At 49.6% G+C, this 17,282-nt stretch overlaps 6 protein-coding genes across 6 annotated transcripts; 4 read left to right on the top strand and 2 right to left on the bottom strand.

The window, feature by feature from the left end:
* The first annotated feature begins 662 nt into the window (after positions 1 to 662).
* B0J16DRAFT_347730 (uncharacterized protein) lies at positions 663 to 2,453 on the top strand. The gene is made up of 2 exons (XM_046128599.1): positions 663 to 1,628; positions 1,745 to 2,453. The coding sequence occupies exons 1-2, from the start codon at positions 871 to 873 to the stop codon at positions 2,028 to 2,030; spliced, it is 1,044 nt and encodes a 347-aa protein (XP_045980369.1). The 5' UTR covers positions 663 to 870; the 3' UTR covers positions 2,031 to 2,453.
* Positions 2,454 to 3,524: 1,071 nt separating this feature from the next.
* B0J16DRAFT_323264 (major facilitator superfamily domain-containing protein) lies at positions 3,525 to 5,377 on the top strand (the record flags this gene model as incomplete). Its single annotated transcript, XM_046125767.1, has 2 exons — positions 3,525 to 5,306; positions 5,360 to 5,377. The coding sequence occupies 2 exons, from the start codon at positions 3,525 to 3,527 to the stop codon at positions 5,375 to 5,377; spliced, it is 1,800 nt and encodes a 599-aa protein (XP_045980368.1).
* A 153-nt stretch (positions 5,378 to 5,530) lies between these two features.
* B0J16DRAFT_177386 (uncharacterized protein) lies at positions 5,531 to 7,568 on the bottom strand. The gene is made up of 2 exons (XM_046122532.1): positions 7,177 to 7,568; positions 5,531 to 7,091 (listed from the first exon to the last, which is right to left on the bottom strand). The coding sequence occupies exons 1-2, from the start codon at positions 7,301 to 7,303 to the stop codon at positions 5,578 to 5,580; spliced, it is 1,641 nt and encodes a 546-aa protein (XP_045980367.1). The 5' UTR covers positions 7,304 to 7,568; the 3' UTR covers positions 5,531 to 5,577.
* A 625-nt stretch (positions 7,569 to 8,193) lies between these two features.
* Positions 8,194 to 9,531, top strand: B0J16DRAFT_177377 (uncharacterized protein). The gene has a single exon (XM_046122531.1). It carries the CDS (start codon positions 8,289 to 8,291, stop codon positions 9,228 to 9,230), a length of 942 nt encoding a protein of 313 aa, XP_045980366.1. The 5' UTR covers positions 8,194 to 8,288; the 3' UTR covers positions 9,231 to 9,531.
* Positions 9,532 to 10,757: 1,226 nt separating this feature from the next.
* On the top strand, positions 10,758 to 13,147 carry B0J16DRAFT_177354 (Oxidoreductase, molybdopterin-binding domain-containing protein). Its single transcript, XM_046122530.1, has one exon. The coding sequence runs from the start codon at positions 10,925 to 10,927 to the stop codon at positions 12,752 to 12,754; it is 1,830 nt and encodes a 609-aa protein (XP_045980365.1). The 5' UTR covers positions 10,758 to 10,924; the 3' UTR covers positions 12,755 to 13,147.
* B0J16DRAFT_374783 (armadillo-type protein) lies at positions 12,929 to 17,020 on the bottom strand. Its single transcript, XM_046130622.1, has 3 exons — positions 16,589 to 17,020; positions 13,627 to 16,525; positions 12,929 to 13,572 (listed from the first exon to the last, which is right to left on the bottom strand). The coding sequence occupies exons 1-3, from the start codon at positions 16,726 to 16,728 to the stop codon at positions 13,147 to 13,149; spliced, it is 3,465 nt and encodes a 1,154-aa protein (XP_045980364.1). The 5' UTR covers positions 16,729 to 17,020; the 3' UTR covers positions 12,929 to 13,146.
* Positions 17,021 to 17,282: the final 262 nt, after the last annotated feature.

The raw sequence follows: 17,282 nt of genomic DNA, 5'->3' as shown, positions 1-17,282 counted from the left end.
GGGAATCAACGGGGAGGAACGAGGGACGTAGGCAGCAGGACTATTGCCGCCTCAGGCATCAGTGAGGCATCCGTCCAGTCTTGACTGCTTACTTCTAGGCACTCAGGCGGTCCAAAAATAATCAGGACATAGAAGCCTATTGACAAAATAACTTAGATGTGTTTAGGCACTAAAGCCTAGCTTAGACTATCCTAATCTTTATGACACCCTTAACTAAGTCTCGGTTTTTCTTTGACCCACCTGGCACTCCAATGGTCGCAATTAAAATATTTGTGAGTGCTTCTTGAGATTGAGAAAAGAACACATTGAATCATAGCAGAATATTTGCTGATCATGTTCGGCATGTTCGTTCAAAATGCTAGTCTAGATGGGCACTCAGCATGTCCTGCATTCATTGTCCGTAACAAACATCAGATAGTAAAATTGCGATGCTATTATATGGAAATTGCCTAGCTCTATCTGACTTTGCAATATGTATACAGCATACAGTCACTGACCAGATGGTTCCGTAGTTCAGATTGATAGCAAAACTGCTTTTGGGTCTAGTCTCATACCGTCAATCCAATGACGAAGACATGAATGGCATGTCAATGTGCAAAAACACGCACGTCATAGCTACTTATAAGGCCATTATCAACGCCACTATCAAATAATGTAAATATAAATAATCTGTTGTGTTGTTCTTTAACTTCTTCATCAATTCTTGTAGCGGCTGTAAGTTAAGGTAACCGTCAATCGCGGCAGGAGCTTATCAACACACTCAGTTACGTCATTGGTTTTTCCCATTTCTGCATAGAGCGAGCAGGAGAAACCCTCTAAAAAAGCAAGAGCCTACATAAAAACACGAAAGATCTAGACAGGATAGACAAAATGGCTGAGAATTACGTCCTCCGCATCACAGCTGGACCTGATTACGACCCAAGCAAACAGGTTGAGGTCCCAGTCAACACCGCCAAGCCCGTCACCATCAAAAGCGACCGCGCCGACATTGATCTCAACGTCCGCATCAACGACTACAAGGGCTTACCACGAAACTCACCCAAAACATCTCCCTATTTCTCTACTGAACCTCATGCATATAATAGAGATCAATATAGTATCTCATTCCGTTTCACACCGAAGAAACCATCTAATGGCGACACTGATGACGCCGATGGCATCAAGGCTACCGACTTGCAATTCGGCAATGACTTTGATCACCCTATCCGAGACCGTCTACCGCCTGGATTCAACACTGCTATGAGCATAGTTCGGTGGTGGATTGACCCTGGTCTGGATGGTGATGCATACGCTGATAAGCCCTTCTTGTACGGTCCAGCGCTGAGCTCTTTCAACACCATCCATGTTGGTGAGGGCGAGTTCGATGAAGAGAAGGGTGGCCTTTGGTTCGAAGAAGGTGGTGACGAGGATGGTCTCGAGGCTCGTCAAGAAGTTGGTGCCCCTCTTACCAGCAAGGCGCGAATGAAGTGGGCTCTCAGAGCAGACAGTAAAGAGAAATGGGTGTTTGAGTATGGCCAGACATATGGCTTCGACTTCTTTAACCCATATCTCAACTTCTCCGATCTCGCTCTGAACTTACCTGGCTTCCAACTACCTATCATGAAGTACTGGGATGGCCAAGGTCTAAGGTAAGCACCACCCCATCCTTTCTTGTCGGACAAATATGCCCTCCCTGTTGCACCGCGTTGCCTCCCATTATACATACTCGACCCTTCTTCTAGCCCGCCATTTACACTCCTAACAGGCCCGGTCCGAAACGCTCACATCAACTCAGATATGTCCTACGCAACAAAGAGACCGGAGAGCCATACCTCGTTATCTTGTTCTCTCTGTACCACAAAGATTACGTAAACGAGGACGGTTCGTTGAAGGCAGGTGCTGAGGACTCATTGAAGCTGCCCGACGAGGTCGACGCTCAGCACGATGACGATTTCGATGGGGATGGAGCACTGAAAGAGGCGACGGAACAGCTAGGCCCCAAGATTGATGAGAAGGAGAAGGGACAGACGAGTGCGGACGATATCGATTGAACGAGGAGGGTAGCATTTGGGTATCAAGGCATGAGTAAATGTTGTGCTTGGTAGGTAAGAGTGCGACGGTATTTAGAGCTGCAACCCTGGGTCGGCTGCGAAAGTAAATAGCCCGATTATTGCCAATACCTATTTCCGGGCATTTTGCTTCATCAAGCTATCATATTGCGCTCACCATGCGTCTGTGGCTGTGCTAGCTCTGCCAAGTGGTACTGAAGCATACAGTACAGTACATGTCTCACGCAACTCGTCTGTCAGATGTGAAAGGGTGGGTTGTACCGATAAAGGACCATCAGCCAGATACAGTTTCCTCTTGCAAAAGTCGCTGGGCTTGAGGTCGGTCTTTTTTGCTTCACTTTGAGGGCCATCTGTTTGCGTCCTGTTGAGTGTTTAAATTGTTCTAGACAGTCTTCAGAAAATGAGACAAGAACTTGAGCATCCAGTCAGGTGCTCAATTGCATTTACCGACATTTGATATTGGCAGCCACAGACACTGCAGAATCGGATCTCGTCCAATAAGCGCTGCGTATGCATCATTGATTTGACACAGGTCAGATGGAATCTCGGATCTACATACGAGATAGCCGGGCATGGGCGGTAATAAAGAGACATAGCTTGCTATTACCGGACCCCTCCAAAGACTGCTTCCAAGTCTCGACTGAGAACCTCGGAACATTGTCCAATAGCATGACTTCTTTTTCCCCATCGGCTGTCCGAAAGGGGCCGCTGCCGGACGGCATCTTCGAGATGGCTTTAGGTGACGTGGAGTTTCGAGACTTGGCTCCCTGTTAGAGGCTTGGCTAAATGTCTAGCGTCCATCTTAGATCACGTCCGTCTTATGCCCGAAGCCTTGGTCTCGGATTTCGTGTACCACTACGGGCAAAGTGTCCCGGCGAGAAACCCGCATGTCGCCCTAAGGCGGACTGAGGGAATATGAAAGACTTTGTTTTCTCTCTAAGACGTCAGTCAAGATGATGAACGGTCAATGTTCACCGATATCTCTCGCATAATTGCACCACGTTGCCAGGCAGAAGTTCTAGATTCGTTTCTCTGACCTTTCTTACTGCATACTCGACCGTGCCGCAGAAGAAAGACTTCGCTGTGACTCTTCGGACAGAATGTATTACCCGTTAGCGTTTCCTCATGGCCGAGTCACACGCAAGAACAAGGTCCCGCAATGTTAAACAAGCGGATACCCTGCCAAGACACCATTATTCCCGTCGAGATCCCGCCTTTTGGCCCTCATCTCATCTCCTGCGCTGCAACCCCCAGCCTCAAATAACCCCGGGTTTGTGCCCCGGATATTACATTCCCACACTTGACTGTGGATTCCCTCTTTCAGCTTTTCGTTTCTCTCGCCCTTATTATTGACCCCGTGTCCCCATCGGTTCTCTCCTTGTCCATTTACTTCTTGTTCAGACCTTGATTCATACCGAATGACACCCATCCGAAATACCAGTGTTCTACTTATCAATATCACTACATCTTGTTGACATGACAGAACCTGGACTGCATCAGAATGCAGGTACTCCCACTCATAACCCGGGAGATCTCGAGATTAGGCTAGAGAATACGTTCCCGCCATCAACGATACCATCTCAACTCGGCAGCCAAGATCCTATATCTTATCTATACTTGACTCTTGATACTCCCCTACCAACAGTCCCTTCATATGATAGATCTGGTTCTACTACCATCAAAGATCTGCCACAATGCCCAGATCTACGACCGTACGCATCGCCGTTCACCCTGCCACGGGCGCGGAAGAACGTCCTACTCGCGCTTTCCTGTATCGCCACGATGCTAACAGCATATACGGCTGGAACTTATTCACCTCCCTCGAGAGCAATGGCTAGGGATATCGGAGCAAGTCATACAGCGACGCTTGTTGGAATCACAACCTTTTGCATGGGCTTCGCCTTGGCGCCAATGGCTCTCGCTCCGATTTCCGAGATTTGGGGTCGACGTCCAGTCTTTATGTTCGCTGGCTTTGTCTTTGTCATCTTCCAAGCCGTCTGTTCTGTTATGCCAAACTTGGCTGGCATGTTGATTGCTCGCTTCTTTGTTGGTGTCGGTGGTTCAGTCTTCAGTTCAGTTGTCGGCGGAGTCATCGCTGATCTGTGGCACAAGGAAGAGAGAAACACTCCTATGGCTCTGTTCAGTGGTTTTGTTCTCTTTGGTACCGGACTTGGACCATTGGTGGCAGCTGCTCTTGTCAATGACTTGGATGACGATACACTGGCTTGGAAATGGTCGTTCTGGCATCAAGTCATCTTGGACGGCCTGCTGTTGGTCGCTATCATGTTTCTTTTCAAAGAAACCCGAGGGTCAGTATTGTTGTCACGAAAGGCCAAGAAGCTGAACGAGTGGTACGAGAAGCTTGAGGAAGCAGGTGCCTACGGAGTCTGGGTTACCAATGCTCAGGGAGAGTCGGGCAACAGCTCATCTGCATCAAGCGCCAAGACGTTACCAGGACATAATAACGGGGTCGAGAACAATCAGCAGGGCCGTCTGCGAAGAGTCCGATGGCTTGTGGAAGCTGATGAACAGCGACCTCCTCTCCATCAAATGATGGCTACCTCGATTAAGAGACCCTTCTATCTCCTCTTGACAGAACCTGTCGTCTTTTCTTTCTCCCTCTGGGCCGCATTCTCGTGGGCCGTCCTCTACCTGTCTTTCTCCATCGTGCCATACCTGTACGCCGACAACTACAACATGTCCATGCGCATTTACGTTGCGATGATGGCTTCAGCTATCGTTGCCACGGTGGTGGGCACTCTTCAGGAGAACCTCATGAAACATCCTCTCTGGTCTGGTCCTTACCACGAGAAAGAAGTGTCAACCTTCTGGCGTTTTATCAGGAAGCACTTTCCCGCAGATTCGCCAGAATCTCGGTTGTACTTCTCGTGTCTTACATCGCTTCTTCTCCCAGCCGGATTGTTTGTTGCGTTCCTTAGCCCAATCAGCACAAGTCATTACACGCAGGCCATCGGGATTGGGTTTGCAAACTGGGGTATCTACTCTGTGTATCTTGCCACTTTTAATTATCTGGCCGACACGTATCACATTTATGCCTCGTCAGCACTGGCTGCGCAGAGCTTCAGCCGCAACGTATTGGGTGGCATCTTCCCAGTATTGACCGGCATGATGTTTGACAATTTAGGATTGAAGACTGCAGGATGTGTGTTGGGGGGTATCGCTTCTGCCCTGACGCTTATTCCGTGGGTGTTGGTTATCTTTGGAAGCAGGATTCGAGCCAGAAGCAAATTTGCAATTGTAAGTTACCCTTCCGTCATTGTGCAACCTACGTGTTTGCTAACCTTTCACAGTCTCTCCAAAAGCAATGAGCGTTTTTTTGCAATGAAAAATTATTACAGACAGAGTCTAGTTCAAGTTCTTGATGCATTGGATAGCACAAAAATGGTCGTTATCTGCATTATCATGACCTTATGAATCTATACCCAGCCTATCACATTGAGGCCTAATGAAAACACAAATGAACCGTCCGTTGTTCGTCATCCCAGCTTCTCGTGATGGTATGTATCGTCTAGTACGTAATAGCGGCGTCTCTGCTCAGATATCTCTTCTTTTTCTTGAGTTTGTTTCTGATGAAAGGTTCTTTGATCCAAGCAAACCCCCTCTTCTCTGATATAGTACTCTTCTTTGCAAACTCCTTGCTCAACTCGTCGCATGTACGTTCCGATAAACTTGTCTCGCTCCTCAGGAAGCCATCTCTCGCCTGTTGCAAGTCGGCCAAAAAGGCGGGAAGAACAAGGTTTCCGTTTGTGTCAATATGAGGAGGCGGGAGCTGAACACAACCTTCCCATTTGCGCAAAGCTTCGGGAATGTAGTTTGTTGCGGGTGCTTCGTGCTCGTCCAGTACAATAATACCCCTGCTCATATCAACATACGACTTCTGCCCGCTGAGTTTCGGCCATATCGTTGATGGCGTAATGCGGTACCCAGCGACATTTTTCTGGTCGGCAAACAAGGTTCCAATCAAGCGCGTACTGTAATCTTCGCCGAACCCACACATTCGAATAGACGCGATGCGGCCTTTTAGGCGGAGGATGTTGTTGCAGAACAAAAGGTACCCGTCGGGGCAGTAGTTCTCTCGAAGAGGGAGGGGGTCCGGAAAAGTCTCGCGGGAGGAGACAGGGCTCAAGAAGAGCATCTCATCGGGTTCAGAATTGTATCGTTTGAGACTGTTGCCTCTTGGGCTGTATGGCTCTGGCGTTCTGATTCCGCGCGAAGGTGGTCGACTGGTACTGGTGCTGCTTGGCTCTGGTTCTTCTGCAAGGGGCCGCCTTCCGAAGAATCTTCGGCAAAGAAGCACGAGGCTCTCCATAGGGCATGATTCACTGCGTTGAAGTTGCGCCTCAACGAAGTACTTCAGACGTAGCGCTGTCTTTTCGGTATTGGCAAGGAGGTATGCAGCGTCCGGGGTCGGACCGCAAGCCAGATGCGACATGTCCAGCTCTATCACGATGTTACTTGCGTAGGGCCCGTAGGCATTAAACCATGTCGCCGCAAGAGGGCTGACTCTTGGGCCTATGAATGGGGAGAAGACGGCGTGTAGTTTTGTCTCCAGGAGGAATGCGACCAGGACATCGGCGCGAAAGGCGAAAGAGACTTCCAAATAGGGTGAGATCTGACCAAGGGTAGAGTAAGGCGATGCGAAATCTTGTGTGCGCCAGACATCTCGGTTGAAGGGAAACTTGTTGAGGCGCAGAGGCTTGTCGTTCTCGGGAAGTAGATACCGACAGATCTGAAGCCGTACTGAGTCCGGAAGGCGGAAGTAGCCAGACGATGGCTTCTTTCGACCATGGTTCTCGAAGAATGACGAAAGCACTTTCTCGAAACTGGCCTTGCTAGTCGCGCTGTGACAGACAGCATCAAAAGACCGATCCCAGGCAGGAAGGTTGTGACGGGGCACATTCACTGGAGGTCGTAATCTCGGAAACTTGGGCGATACTGGAGTGTTAGGAGTGACCGGAGTGACCGGCTGCGAGCGATTCTTGAATGGATTAGAAGTGCTTCTTGTGCGCTCCTTGACACTGGCTTTTAAAGGCATTTCGAAGTCAGCCTCGGGAGGTTGGTGATGCGTGTACAAGCAAGAGAAGAAGGTGTAAAGGAGAAGACGCACTCATCCTCAGAGATCCTAAACGCTCGGAAATGTCATTTTTGGCTTTGAAGGAGCCGACGCGACGAAGGAGGGAGGAAGTTGAGGCCGAGGGCGATACAGAGGGCGATGGTGATATTGGAGTTGCCATTGTTTCGGTGTTACTGCCACTTGCGTGGCACTGACACTGGCACTGACAATGACACCGGCACTCGCAATGGCAGGTGGCCTTTCAACGGCAACCATTTCTTTGTACAAAAATATCTTTGAGGGCAAGTGAATTGGATACTAATTGATGCAATGCGATTCTTGAGGGATTATTAAAGCACAGTTTATTTGAGTGTTGTTAGATCGGGAAGTTACAACCCCAAGCGTCCTGTCCTGATTCAGAGAGAGCGACCCGTTCTTTTTTTGGTCTTGGTCTTGCCCAAGTTACTAAACATTTATACTTTGGACTGTGACGTGAAAGTTTAAATGGAAATGGAAATAGTGTCACTTAACTTCAAAGTCACGGGACTTGGTTTTGGACTTGGACTGGATCTTGATCTTGGTCTTAGTACCTAAAGTTAGGTATTCAACTTACACATGCTAATAAAATGGTAGATTGGGTGGGTTCGGGAGTATCTTCCTTTGACTTCGTGGTCTCACAGCAACACTTCTCACACAAGGTTGGTGATAATGTCTAAAGTATCTTGAGGCACCGAAGCTCCAATAGGCATGGGATCTGCTTATCTTGCTGGCTCATTCTCTTTCGATGTTGCTCTGAAGATGACTTGGCGGCTGAAAGGAACACTCGTCCGATACGTTGGACATGTCCGAGACCGTTTGCCAACTGATGTATTCTATTGATGGCGTGCTTCCATGATTCTTGAAATCTCGGTCCTGTCGAAGTTGACTGGTTACAAGATCCGTACGTATATATGTGCGCATCTTCATACTCTGACATTGACTTTGAGAAGCCCTTCAGCGTACAAAACCAAGACGGGGGCCCGTTGAACTCTTCTCTTTCTTCTTCCCTTTCTCAACTCCACTCCCAATCATATTTCGATGCTCAAATCCAGCTTTCAGGCCCCCTTTACAGTCTCCTTTTGGGAATCCATCCATAGTTCTTGGTCCGCTGCGACCATACGAATAAAATGGCACCATCAACACCCCCTCTTTCCTTTGCCAATATGACGGCCCTAATGACCGTGGGCAACAAAAGTCATTTGGAGTCCACAGACCCTTGGTCTATCAAGGAGGACCGTCGGGCTGGTATATTCGCCTGGGTCATCATAGGCATCATCCTGAACGCCTTCGTCATACTCGTCATATGCGACTTGATAAAGAAGTATCAGACCGGAGAGCTCCAAGAAGAAATGAAGACCCTTGATAGACTCATCCGGCACCTCGTCACACTTCCCTGCAGGTTTTTCGCGAAGGACAATATCATGCCCATCTGGTACTCCATTACCAACAAATTCCAACCCCTAGAGAAACAGCGTCGCTGGAAGACAAAGGAGGAGTTGGAAAAAGAGGCGAAGGAAGAGGAAGAGGTGAAAGCTGGTATCAAGAAGCCGCTTAACAGCGAGGACTCTATCGCAAGACTGGGAGGCGGCTGGCCCCCACGCAACCGTCGGGGCAGTTCAAACCGCAAGGGGAGGAGCCTTGAATTACAACGTCTTCCCCGTATCGCCAAACTTTCTGAGGAAAACATAGGACTCCCTAGGATGGGAGGACGTCCTCACAGCTTCAGGATTCCCGAGATCGTGCCTTCCAGACTCTCAGGCGACGTCTTCCAGCTTACTGCTGTCCCCATTTCTGGTTCGGGTGCAGACAGCCCTTCGCAGGTGACGGTTATCTTCAAGGCTGAGTCCAGCCGGGACCAGCGCAGGCCGTCGGCGTGCTCTCAGGCTGAATCGAGCATGGTTGTAGAGACGGGCGGCGAGAAGAAGTCAAGTGTAGAGAATGACACGGGCGAGAAGAAAGAGACGAACTCTGTGAAAGATGTTGAGGTCGTGGACGAGGCCAGCGCCAGGGATGGCGGGAGCTCAAGTCGAGAGAAAGCTGGCGAGCCCAGCGATGCTCAACGAGACTGAGAACGCCGCTTATCTTCTCCCCTGGCCACTCTGGGTGCAGGTATCGAGGGCCTGCATTGCTGTGGTTGCATGGCGAAGTTATGTTGCTTGTTTCTAGATGTCATGTATATGTTGTTTGGATCCGGCTGAGGTCCCATGTTCTAGTTATTGCGGGACTACCTAGATTGAACAACACCCCTAATAGAGAACGTAATTGATTGCTTGAGTAATCTTGTGGTATTGTCGATGGTGTCTCGTTATTAACTTACGAGTGTGTTGGTTCACTCGCTATCCGCAGGTAATGTAGCTGTTAAGACAACGCTAGTATATAGTAAAGTTCTACTGCTTCTTCAAGCACATACGACCAAAGGTAGTGGAAAATACGGGATCCCGTCCGCTCTCCCATAGTCAAGCCACTAACCGGCGGATTAGTAGTTGGGTCGGTGACGACCAGCGAATCCCCGCTGTTGTATGTTTTTGCATTTTGTCTTTTTGCTATTTTTACCTTCTTTTGCTCAGATCGATGCTAATAAAGAGAAATGGGCATGCATTGTAAGTAGCAAGCATGAGATACGACCTTCCAATAAATAGATTGAGGTAGTGACTTTCGTGCAGTTAAGTCCATCTCAGCCAACAAACGTGCTAACCTATATACGATGAGTGAGCAAAGTGCCAACATTGCCTTTTGCCAACACATGGTCTCTTTGTTAATTGACGAGCTCCGGTTTTGCTTTGTGGATTTCTTTGCAGCAAAATGTTTGGTCTAGGAGGGTTTCATCAAGCAAGTGTTATCGGTCAATGACGGCTCATGTTTTCCAGCGTATTTTGTGACACAACGCATTGTGACACCTGTACAGTCTATGTTTAACACAAACATCAATTCGTGGACATACTATAGTGGCTAGATACTGCAACAGAGATAAATCCCTAGGTGTACACACCGTCAAATGCATAAGCGGAAAAGATATCATGATAACTGTCATCGGCATTTGAATGGAGGTTACTAACACTTTCCTGACCACTTCGACTTGGCGGCAGTTGATATCGTATCGATAAACAGTGGCTGCAGGATGCAGATGTACACAAGGGTCTATTCGCTAGGTTTCTCGTTCCTACAGGGCTCTTCCAGGGGGTGACACCTCCAATTCGGGGTCCATTTCGGTGAGTCAACCAACGGGGTTCTATCCTCATGTGTCAAGTGACGTAACTTTAATAACAACAATGGCTTAGAGCGGCATGAATCGGCGAATGCTCCTTAATCAGTCGCCGATCGATCCTCACCAAACAGCCCCAATATCATTCTTTACCATGTACTGTGCAACTACGAAGGTCACGATGCTCGTCTTGACTTGTCTCGGCATCGACAGTTCTGCGCTCTGACTCGTTCCTGGCTTCCGATTCGATTCACGTGTCCATTCCCAGGCTCACCGCTGGCTTATCAGTCCAGCTCAGCCATGATGGTTTATATAAAGTAAGATGAGATTCTTCATCTCCATCTCAGGGTCTCCGAGATATTCCCCGACGTCATCTTTGTTAAAGACGGGATCCATCTAAGGGTATCGGTAGTCCACAGTGGCGTCTGTCTATCTCCAGTTTTACTGATACTAGAGAATCAATTGCGACAACTCGCATATTGCCCTGAGAGGCAGCTTGTTGGCGATGCCTTGTTGCTTATCGTTTTCGCAGTATCTCTTTTCCTAAGAAACCTTGCAATCATGTTATCGCGATCGACTCAACGTCTGGCCAGCCAGCTGCGGCCCCTACGATCATTACCTACTCCCGTATCACAAGCTTCTGTGAGAGCACAATCTCGTTGCTTCGCCACGAGTCGACTCAGACTATCATCTTCTACGAAGCCTCCTACTTCCACTTCCGATAAAGCAAAAACTGCGCCAAGATATCCTGGAGCTTCCTTCGCAGCTCTGCTTGCCGGAGCAGCTTCTTGTTGTATTGCCTATGGCTTGACACAGCAATCTCCTACACGACTCGATGCTTTCCACGCTGAAAGTGATTCCGACCTACAAGGATCCTCTCTGCCCTGCTATCGCATCAATGAAGTGCGCAAGCACGATGCACACTCCGATCACCCTTGGGTCATTCACCGTGATAAAGTATACGATATCACCGAATGGATAGGTGCGCATCCAGGCGGCGATGTTATCCTCCGCGCTGCGGGTGGTTCTATCGACAAATACTGGGACATCTTTTCCATACACAAGAACGACTACGTCTATGATATTTTGAATCAATACTTGATTGGTTATGTCGACCCAGCAGATCTGGTTGATGGCAAACCGTCACAAGATGAGATTGAAGACCCTTTTGCCGATGATCCTGCGCGACATCCAGCATTGGTGACCATGACGGCAAAACCCAGGAATGCAGAGACTCCTGCATATGCTATGACCAACGAATTCCTTACTCCTAACGACCTATTCTACGTGCGCAACCACATGTGGGTGCCCAAAATCGCCGAGAACGCCAACAATCACAATCTCACGATAGAGCTTCCTGATGGCACCACAAAAGAATACACCCTTGGCGATCTCAAGTCACGCTTCAAGTCCCACAAAGTCACTGCGGCCCTTCAGTGTTCTGGAAACCGCCGTCGTCACATGAACGAAGGGTCAGGAAGAAAGACAAACGGCCTTCCATGGACAACAGGTGCCATTTCTAATGCTTGCTGGGAAGGCGTCTTGCTTTCTGATGTCCTGGAGGATGCGGGTTTCGACGTTCGCTCAGGCTTGACGGGCGAGTCTGAAGCTAAACATGTCCAGTTCAATGGCTTGGAAGCATACGGCGCATCAATACCCATCAAGAAGGCTATTGACCCCCAAGGTGACGTGATACTCGCCTATGGGATGAACGGCCAGGCGCTCCCGCGTGATCATGGATTTCCTTTGCGCGCGATCGTCCCAGGACATGTGGCTGCGCGATCCGTAAAATGGCTGAACCATGTCACCCTCAGTGATGAAGAGAGCACATCTCAATGGCAGCGACGTGACTACAAGTGCTTTGGACCAAACCAGACACAGGTGGATTGGGATACTGCACCCGCAATCCAGGAAATGCCTGTACAAAGCGCAATAACAACCTGCAAACTTGGCGACTGGACCAAGAATAATAATACTTATACCAAGCCTGCTTCATTGACAGGCTACGCATACTCGGGCGGTGGTCGCGAAATTGTCCGCGTTGACGTCTCTGCAGACAATGGCAAGACCTGGTCCCAGGCTTCTATCATCCCTGACTGCTCTACCAAAGAAGGCGAGCAATCTCCCTGTTTTGGTCACGCAGCGTGGGCCTGGAGAAGATGGAAGTTCGAGGGTCCAGTGCCGCTGGACGCTTTCGAGACAACAGGACCCGGAAAGCGCTGCGCTACCTTTGTCGTGAAAGCCACAGACGAGGCGTACAACACACAACCAGAGAGTTATGCCGCGACATGGAATATTCGGGGAAACCTTGCTACTGCGTGGCATCGGGTCAAGGTTTGTGATGAGAGTCCTGTCGAGACAGTCAGCGAGCGCGACGGTTCTCGGCAGTAGATAGGTAGCATGGGCATTGGATTTGGGGTAGGCGAAAAGTGTCATTGATTAATACTGAGCGAGCGATGAATGGCATGTATTAAACAGGGCCAGTAATAAAGCATGGTTAATTATAAAGTTATCAAATTAGACCTCAGTACTTCGGTTTTTCAAGGTTGGGTTTGCACATTAATGGTTTTGCATATGGTCAAGATCAAGTATTAATTTCTATTCAACATTGTTGTATACAGGGACATCTTCCTGTGATACCCCATGCTTCGCTTGAACACCGCTTTATTCGATTGGTCAAGGTCTCTAAGTATACATACAGCTCAGTCAGGCGAAGTCCGTAGTTTCACGGTCGTCCTGTCCTGTATCTGCAAAAGACTCATAGCCGTCCGCTGAAGCCCAGTCTATTCATCGTCGTCTTCATCATCCTCGGCATCGGTGAAGTATTCGAACTCGCCAGGTGTCTTGGCCTCCTCGTCATCAGAATCCTCATCGACAGCAGTCAAAACGCCGGCAGCGGCAGCAGCACCCTGGCCAGCCCTATATCCGGGAGTTTGGGGATCATCAAGGAGATTGAACGGCGCCCGGCCTTGGTTGTTGCGCAATAGTTGTCCGAGAATAGCACTGTTAGGTGCTGCTCCTCCTCGCTGAGCCTCGGCAAGGCCATCGAGAAGAGATCTTCCTTGAGCACCGCCAGATCGTCCACCTCTAGCGTTTTGTTGACCTGCTACAGGAGCTCGCTCAGTGGTAACCTTCTTGAGCTTTTCCTCCAACAAGCTCTTTTCCTCCTCAGGATCGTTATCGATGAGCAACAAGGGACCACCAGTGGGCTACAGAGAGTTAGTAATCGCAAAAGCTTCAGTGTCATTGGAAAATTTGCTCACCTTCTTCACAGGCTTGTAGCGGCCAGCGGAAAAGCTAATGTACTTGAGCTGGCCAGGAAGCACTCGGGTCATGTTCTCAACCTCATAGCCAACCTTCTCCTTCTCGGGCTTCTTCTTTGTATCTGCAGAAGTAGCGGTTTCCTTCTCTTGCTCCTCCTTCTTGTCGCCGGCCTCATCGGCTTTCTTGTCTTCATCGACATCCATCTTGTCGCCACTAGTTTTGGCAGGGATGCTGTCGATATCCATACTCTCCCGTCGCTGAGCGCGCTCCTTCTTCTGAGCACGTCGCTTTGCCTGCGCAGTAGTTGACAAGATAGCGGTAGCGATCAACGCGGGCCCCTCCTCGGTCTTGACTTCTTGCTCGGGGGGATAATCAAAGAGGCTTGGGCGGGTGGCGCAGTGGAATTTGAAGTTGGGGATCTCAAGGTCGTGGTCCAATCCGATGATCGAGGTGGGAGAAAAGCTCAGGGATAGGAAGTGGGTGAAGGGGAACCAGTACCAGTATTGAGTGAAGACAGCCATACCAACGATACCGGCCATGTTGAGGTTGCCGGTTTGGGTCTGAAGACCAATGGTGCAGTTGCGACCACCGGCATCAATAATGCCAAGTGCCAGGGCGGCACCAAACTTGGTCATGGCATCCTCGTGGCGGTCACCAACGACCTTCTTGAGGGTCTTGCGAATGGACGAGACCTTGGGGTTCATGACCTCATTCTGCTGAACGAGAATCATGGCAAGGGAGATCAGAGCACCCTGTCGCACAAAGTCTGTAGGGTCCTTCATCATAGGCTCGAGTAGATCAATGGCCTCATCTAAACCAGTGCCTGCGCACGAGATACCGAGAGCCATGGCGGAACCATATCGAACGTGAGGGTTGTATGACTCGGACAGAAGCTCAACCATTCGAGGTACACTACCAGGCTTACGGAAAAGGATGAAACCCAGACTCATCACAGCGATACGACGAACATCGTCGTTCACATCGCTGACAGCAGTGTGGAGGAGCTTTCTAATAGCCTTGTTGCTGCCTGTGCCACAGTAGGCAAGGGCAACAGTCATGATACCACCGTATCGAAGAGTAGGGTCGGGGTCATTGAGGAGACACTCGATCAAACCATCCGCACCTTCTTGGCGGCCAAACATGATGAGAGCCATGCCAATGGAAAGACCACGGAGGATCTTCTCGTGCGTAGTTTCATGAGCATACGTGAGCATATCCTCCAAAGCCTTAGCATTACCGGTACCAAGCATGACCAGACCCATGGCGAGACCGACAGCCTCACCGTTGAGAGCAGAATCCTGGAACAGAACCTCTCGGAGCTTGTCATAAACCTCTGAATCGCCAGTGGCCATGCCTGCGATACCGAGACCAAGAGCACCACCATGCTGAACAACCTCCTCCTCAGCTTGAACGAATTGCTCCTTGAGATAATCTAGCGCCTCTGCTCCATGGTTGGCGTGGATGAGTCCATATGCATAAAGTGCACCACCTTGACTGAAGATAGAGCCGCTGCTGAGGCCTCCCTGTCTAGGGAGGTATGGCTCAAGCAGTTTCCTAGATTGTGAGAGGTTTCCGCGGTGAATCACACCAAGTGCGGCGGTAGCGGTAAACTTGGACCAATTCACTGCCTTACCAAGCCATTCTAGGTTATCACGGAAGAATTTGTCATTCGTGGTACCCTGATTCATGAAAGCGTTGCAGAATGTGACAGCCGTATGGAAGATTGAATTGCGGCCTTCAAGGCTGTCGCGGACCTTGTTGAGGATACTCAAATCGGTGCGGTTGTTGCGATAGAGGAACTCAAGGTTGAGACGAATAGTCTTACTTCCGTCAAGGATAGCCCGGACATTGCTGTAGGCCTTGCGTGTAGGCTCGGGTAAATCATTTTCAGGGGAGTCTTCCTGGTTCTTAAGAAGGGATTCGCTCTCGTTGGCCTCTTCGCCATTCTCGTTCGCGTTATCCTCAACCGAAGAGACCTTGGGGAGCGACTCTAGAACATTGCCCAAAAATCCCTGTGTACCATTGTCGTAAAGATCAAAAGCGATTTGATAGGCGCTGGCGATAGAAGCTCGATCACCTCTCTCGATAAGGTTGCGAAGCATGCGAGAGGCCTCCTCATCAGAGTTGAGGTAAACGACACACTTGGCAATGGCAAAGTAGTCGGGGTTGGGGATCTCGTTCAAGAGGTCAAGAATGAGCCTCAAAATTTCAGTTCGGAAACCCCTCTCTTGGACAATATCCATGCAAATACCCAGTGTATATTCGATAAGATCTTCCGCAGGGCCAGGCGAATTTTCGAGAGGGTTTGATTTCACCTTCTTCTCGTCGTCACTCGCGCGCTTGATGACACTTCGAAGAACGTCCAAGTTCTTGGCCTCAACGGCAATACCGACTACCTGTCGGTATCGGCCCTGCTGCAAACAGCTCTCGAAGAGCCTGTCAATGACTCTTTGAAGAGAATCAGTGGCCTGTTCCGGAAGCTCAGCAATGGAGCCAGAGCGGAACTGCTTAGGCTGAAAGGTCGCCTCGAGCATAGTGTTGTCGATCGAATCGCGAGAGAGCAGTGACTTGGGCGGCAGGGTTGTTCGCGAGAAAGGAGTAGTAGGTGACATAACGGCGCCCTCGACACCACTTGAGAAGGTGGTGGCTAGTTCATCGGTATCCTTGGAAGCTTGTGAAGTCGACTTCTTGGCAGCAGTGACGGCGATATACTGGTCGACGCATTTGGAGATGATGGTCTCTTCGAACTCGCCGGGGGAATCGAGCTTGAAGAGATCACCTGCGGCGAGGGCAAACACCATGCTGTCATTGTAGGCCTGGAGGTGGTAGTAGACCTTAGCAAGAACTAGCGCAGCGAGCTGGCGTTGAGGGAAGGACTCGTCTTCGTAAAGTGCTTCGCTTGAACACACTGTTAGCAAACACAACTCAGCGCTTCAGAATAGTAACGCGAGCATGACGTACATCTGGGTCAGCACGGCAGCAACCTCGGTCCAGACAGTATCTATGTCGTCGTTGAGGGTCTGCAGAGCAAAGACCTTGAGTTCAGGCTCCTCATCTGTGAGAAAGGCGAGAACGCCGGTCGCCGAGACGATACCAGGCATCTTGAAGGACTGATGAATCGGGGGGCGGCGAAGATCGTTTACAGCGGTGCAAGAGTATACCGGGGTAGTAATAGTTGAATTGGATGGTAAGTACTGCCGATGTGCAAGTCCAAGGGCATACGCAGAGCCCTGAGACGGAGTGAGTTGTGGGCGTACAGAGACAAACGAGATAACAAGATAATTACGGGAGATGGAAGAGATGGATTGGTTGGTGTTTTACGCCAGAAGGTAACTCGAGGATGGTCCACGTCAGGCACAGCTCTGCCTTGCAGTGGGTGCACGGACCATTCAGAGCTCCAGGCAGGGTGCAATTACATAAGCCTCGATGAAGCTCAAGCTGTAGCACGTGACTGTTTATATCTGTTTGCATCAGTGATGTCCAGATCCATCTGGGTGGAAGGAAGAGGAAAAAAGCCGGATGGAAGCAAGGAAGTAAGGCATTTATGCTGTGCCTAAACCTTATGTTTAGGCAGGGCAAAAAAAAAAAAAAAAAAAAAAAAAAGGTCATGTGTGGGCAAAGGAGTCATGATGCCCTGTGGAAAGTGTATATCTCA

This window comes from Fusarium flagelliforme, assembly GCF_020744385.1.
Source record: "Fusarium flagelliforme strain FIESC 12 MPI-CAGE-AA-0113 chromosome Unknown B0J16scaffold_6, whole genome shotgun sequence".
Lineage (NCBI taxonomy): Eukaryota > Fungi > Ascomycota > Sordariomycetes > Hypocreales > Nectriaceae > Fusarium > Fusarium flagelliforme.
The sequence above is the reverse complement of the archived record's forward strand: the minus strand, read 5'-3'. Positions and strand labels throughout refer to the sequence as shown.

What these genes read in the sequence shown, in the direction of transcription:
- B0J16DRAFT_347730 (XM_046128599.1), top strand. Translation starts at nt 871, where the DNA reads ATGGCTGAGAATTACGTCCTCCGCATCACAGCTGGACCTGATTACGAC. An exon ending in TGGGATGGCCAAGGTCTAAG is followed by an intron (nt 1,629 to 1,744) that starts GTAAGCACCACC and finishes CACTCCTAACAG; the next exon opens with GCCCGGTCCGAAACGCTCAC.
- B0J16DRAFT_177386 (XM_046122532.1), bottom strand. Translation starts at nt 7,303, where the DNA reads ATGGCAACTCCAATATCACCATCGCCCTCTGTATCGCCCTCGGCCTCA. An exon ending in TTTAGGATCTCTGAGGATGA is followed by an intron (nt 7,092 to 7,176) that starts GTGCGTCTTCTC and finishes TGCCTTTAAAAG; the next exon opens with CCAGTGTCAAGGAGCGCACA.
- B0J16DRAFT_177377 (XM_046122531.1), top strand. Translation starts at nt 8,289, where the DNA reads ATGGCACCATCAACACCCCCTCTTTCCTTTGCCAATATGACGGCCCTA.
- B0J16DRAFT_177354 (XM_046122530.1), top strand. Translation starts at nt 10,925, where the DNA reads ATGTTATCGCGATCGACTCAACGTCTGGCCAGCCAGCTGCGGCCCCTA.
- B0J16DRAFT_374783 (XM_046130622.1), bottom strand. Translation starts at nt 16,728, where the DNA reads ATGCCTGGTATCGTCTCGGCGACCGGCGTTCTCGCCTTTCTCACAGAT. An exon ending in GCTGCCGTGCTGACCCAGAT is followed by an intron (nt 16,526 to 16,588) that starts GTACGTCATGCT and finishes AGTGTGTTCAAG; the next exon opens with CGAAGCACTTTACGAAGACG. An exon ending in GCTACAAGCCTGTGAAGAAG is followed by an intron (nt 13,573 to 13,626) that starts GTGAGCAAATTT and finishes AACTCTCTGTAG; the next exon opens with CCCACTGGTGGTCCCTTGTT.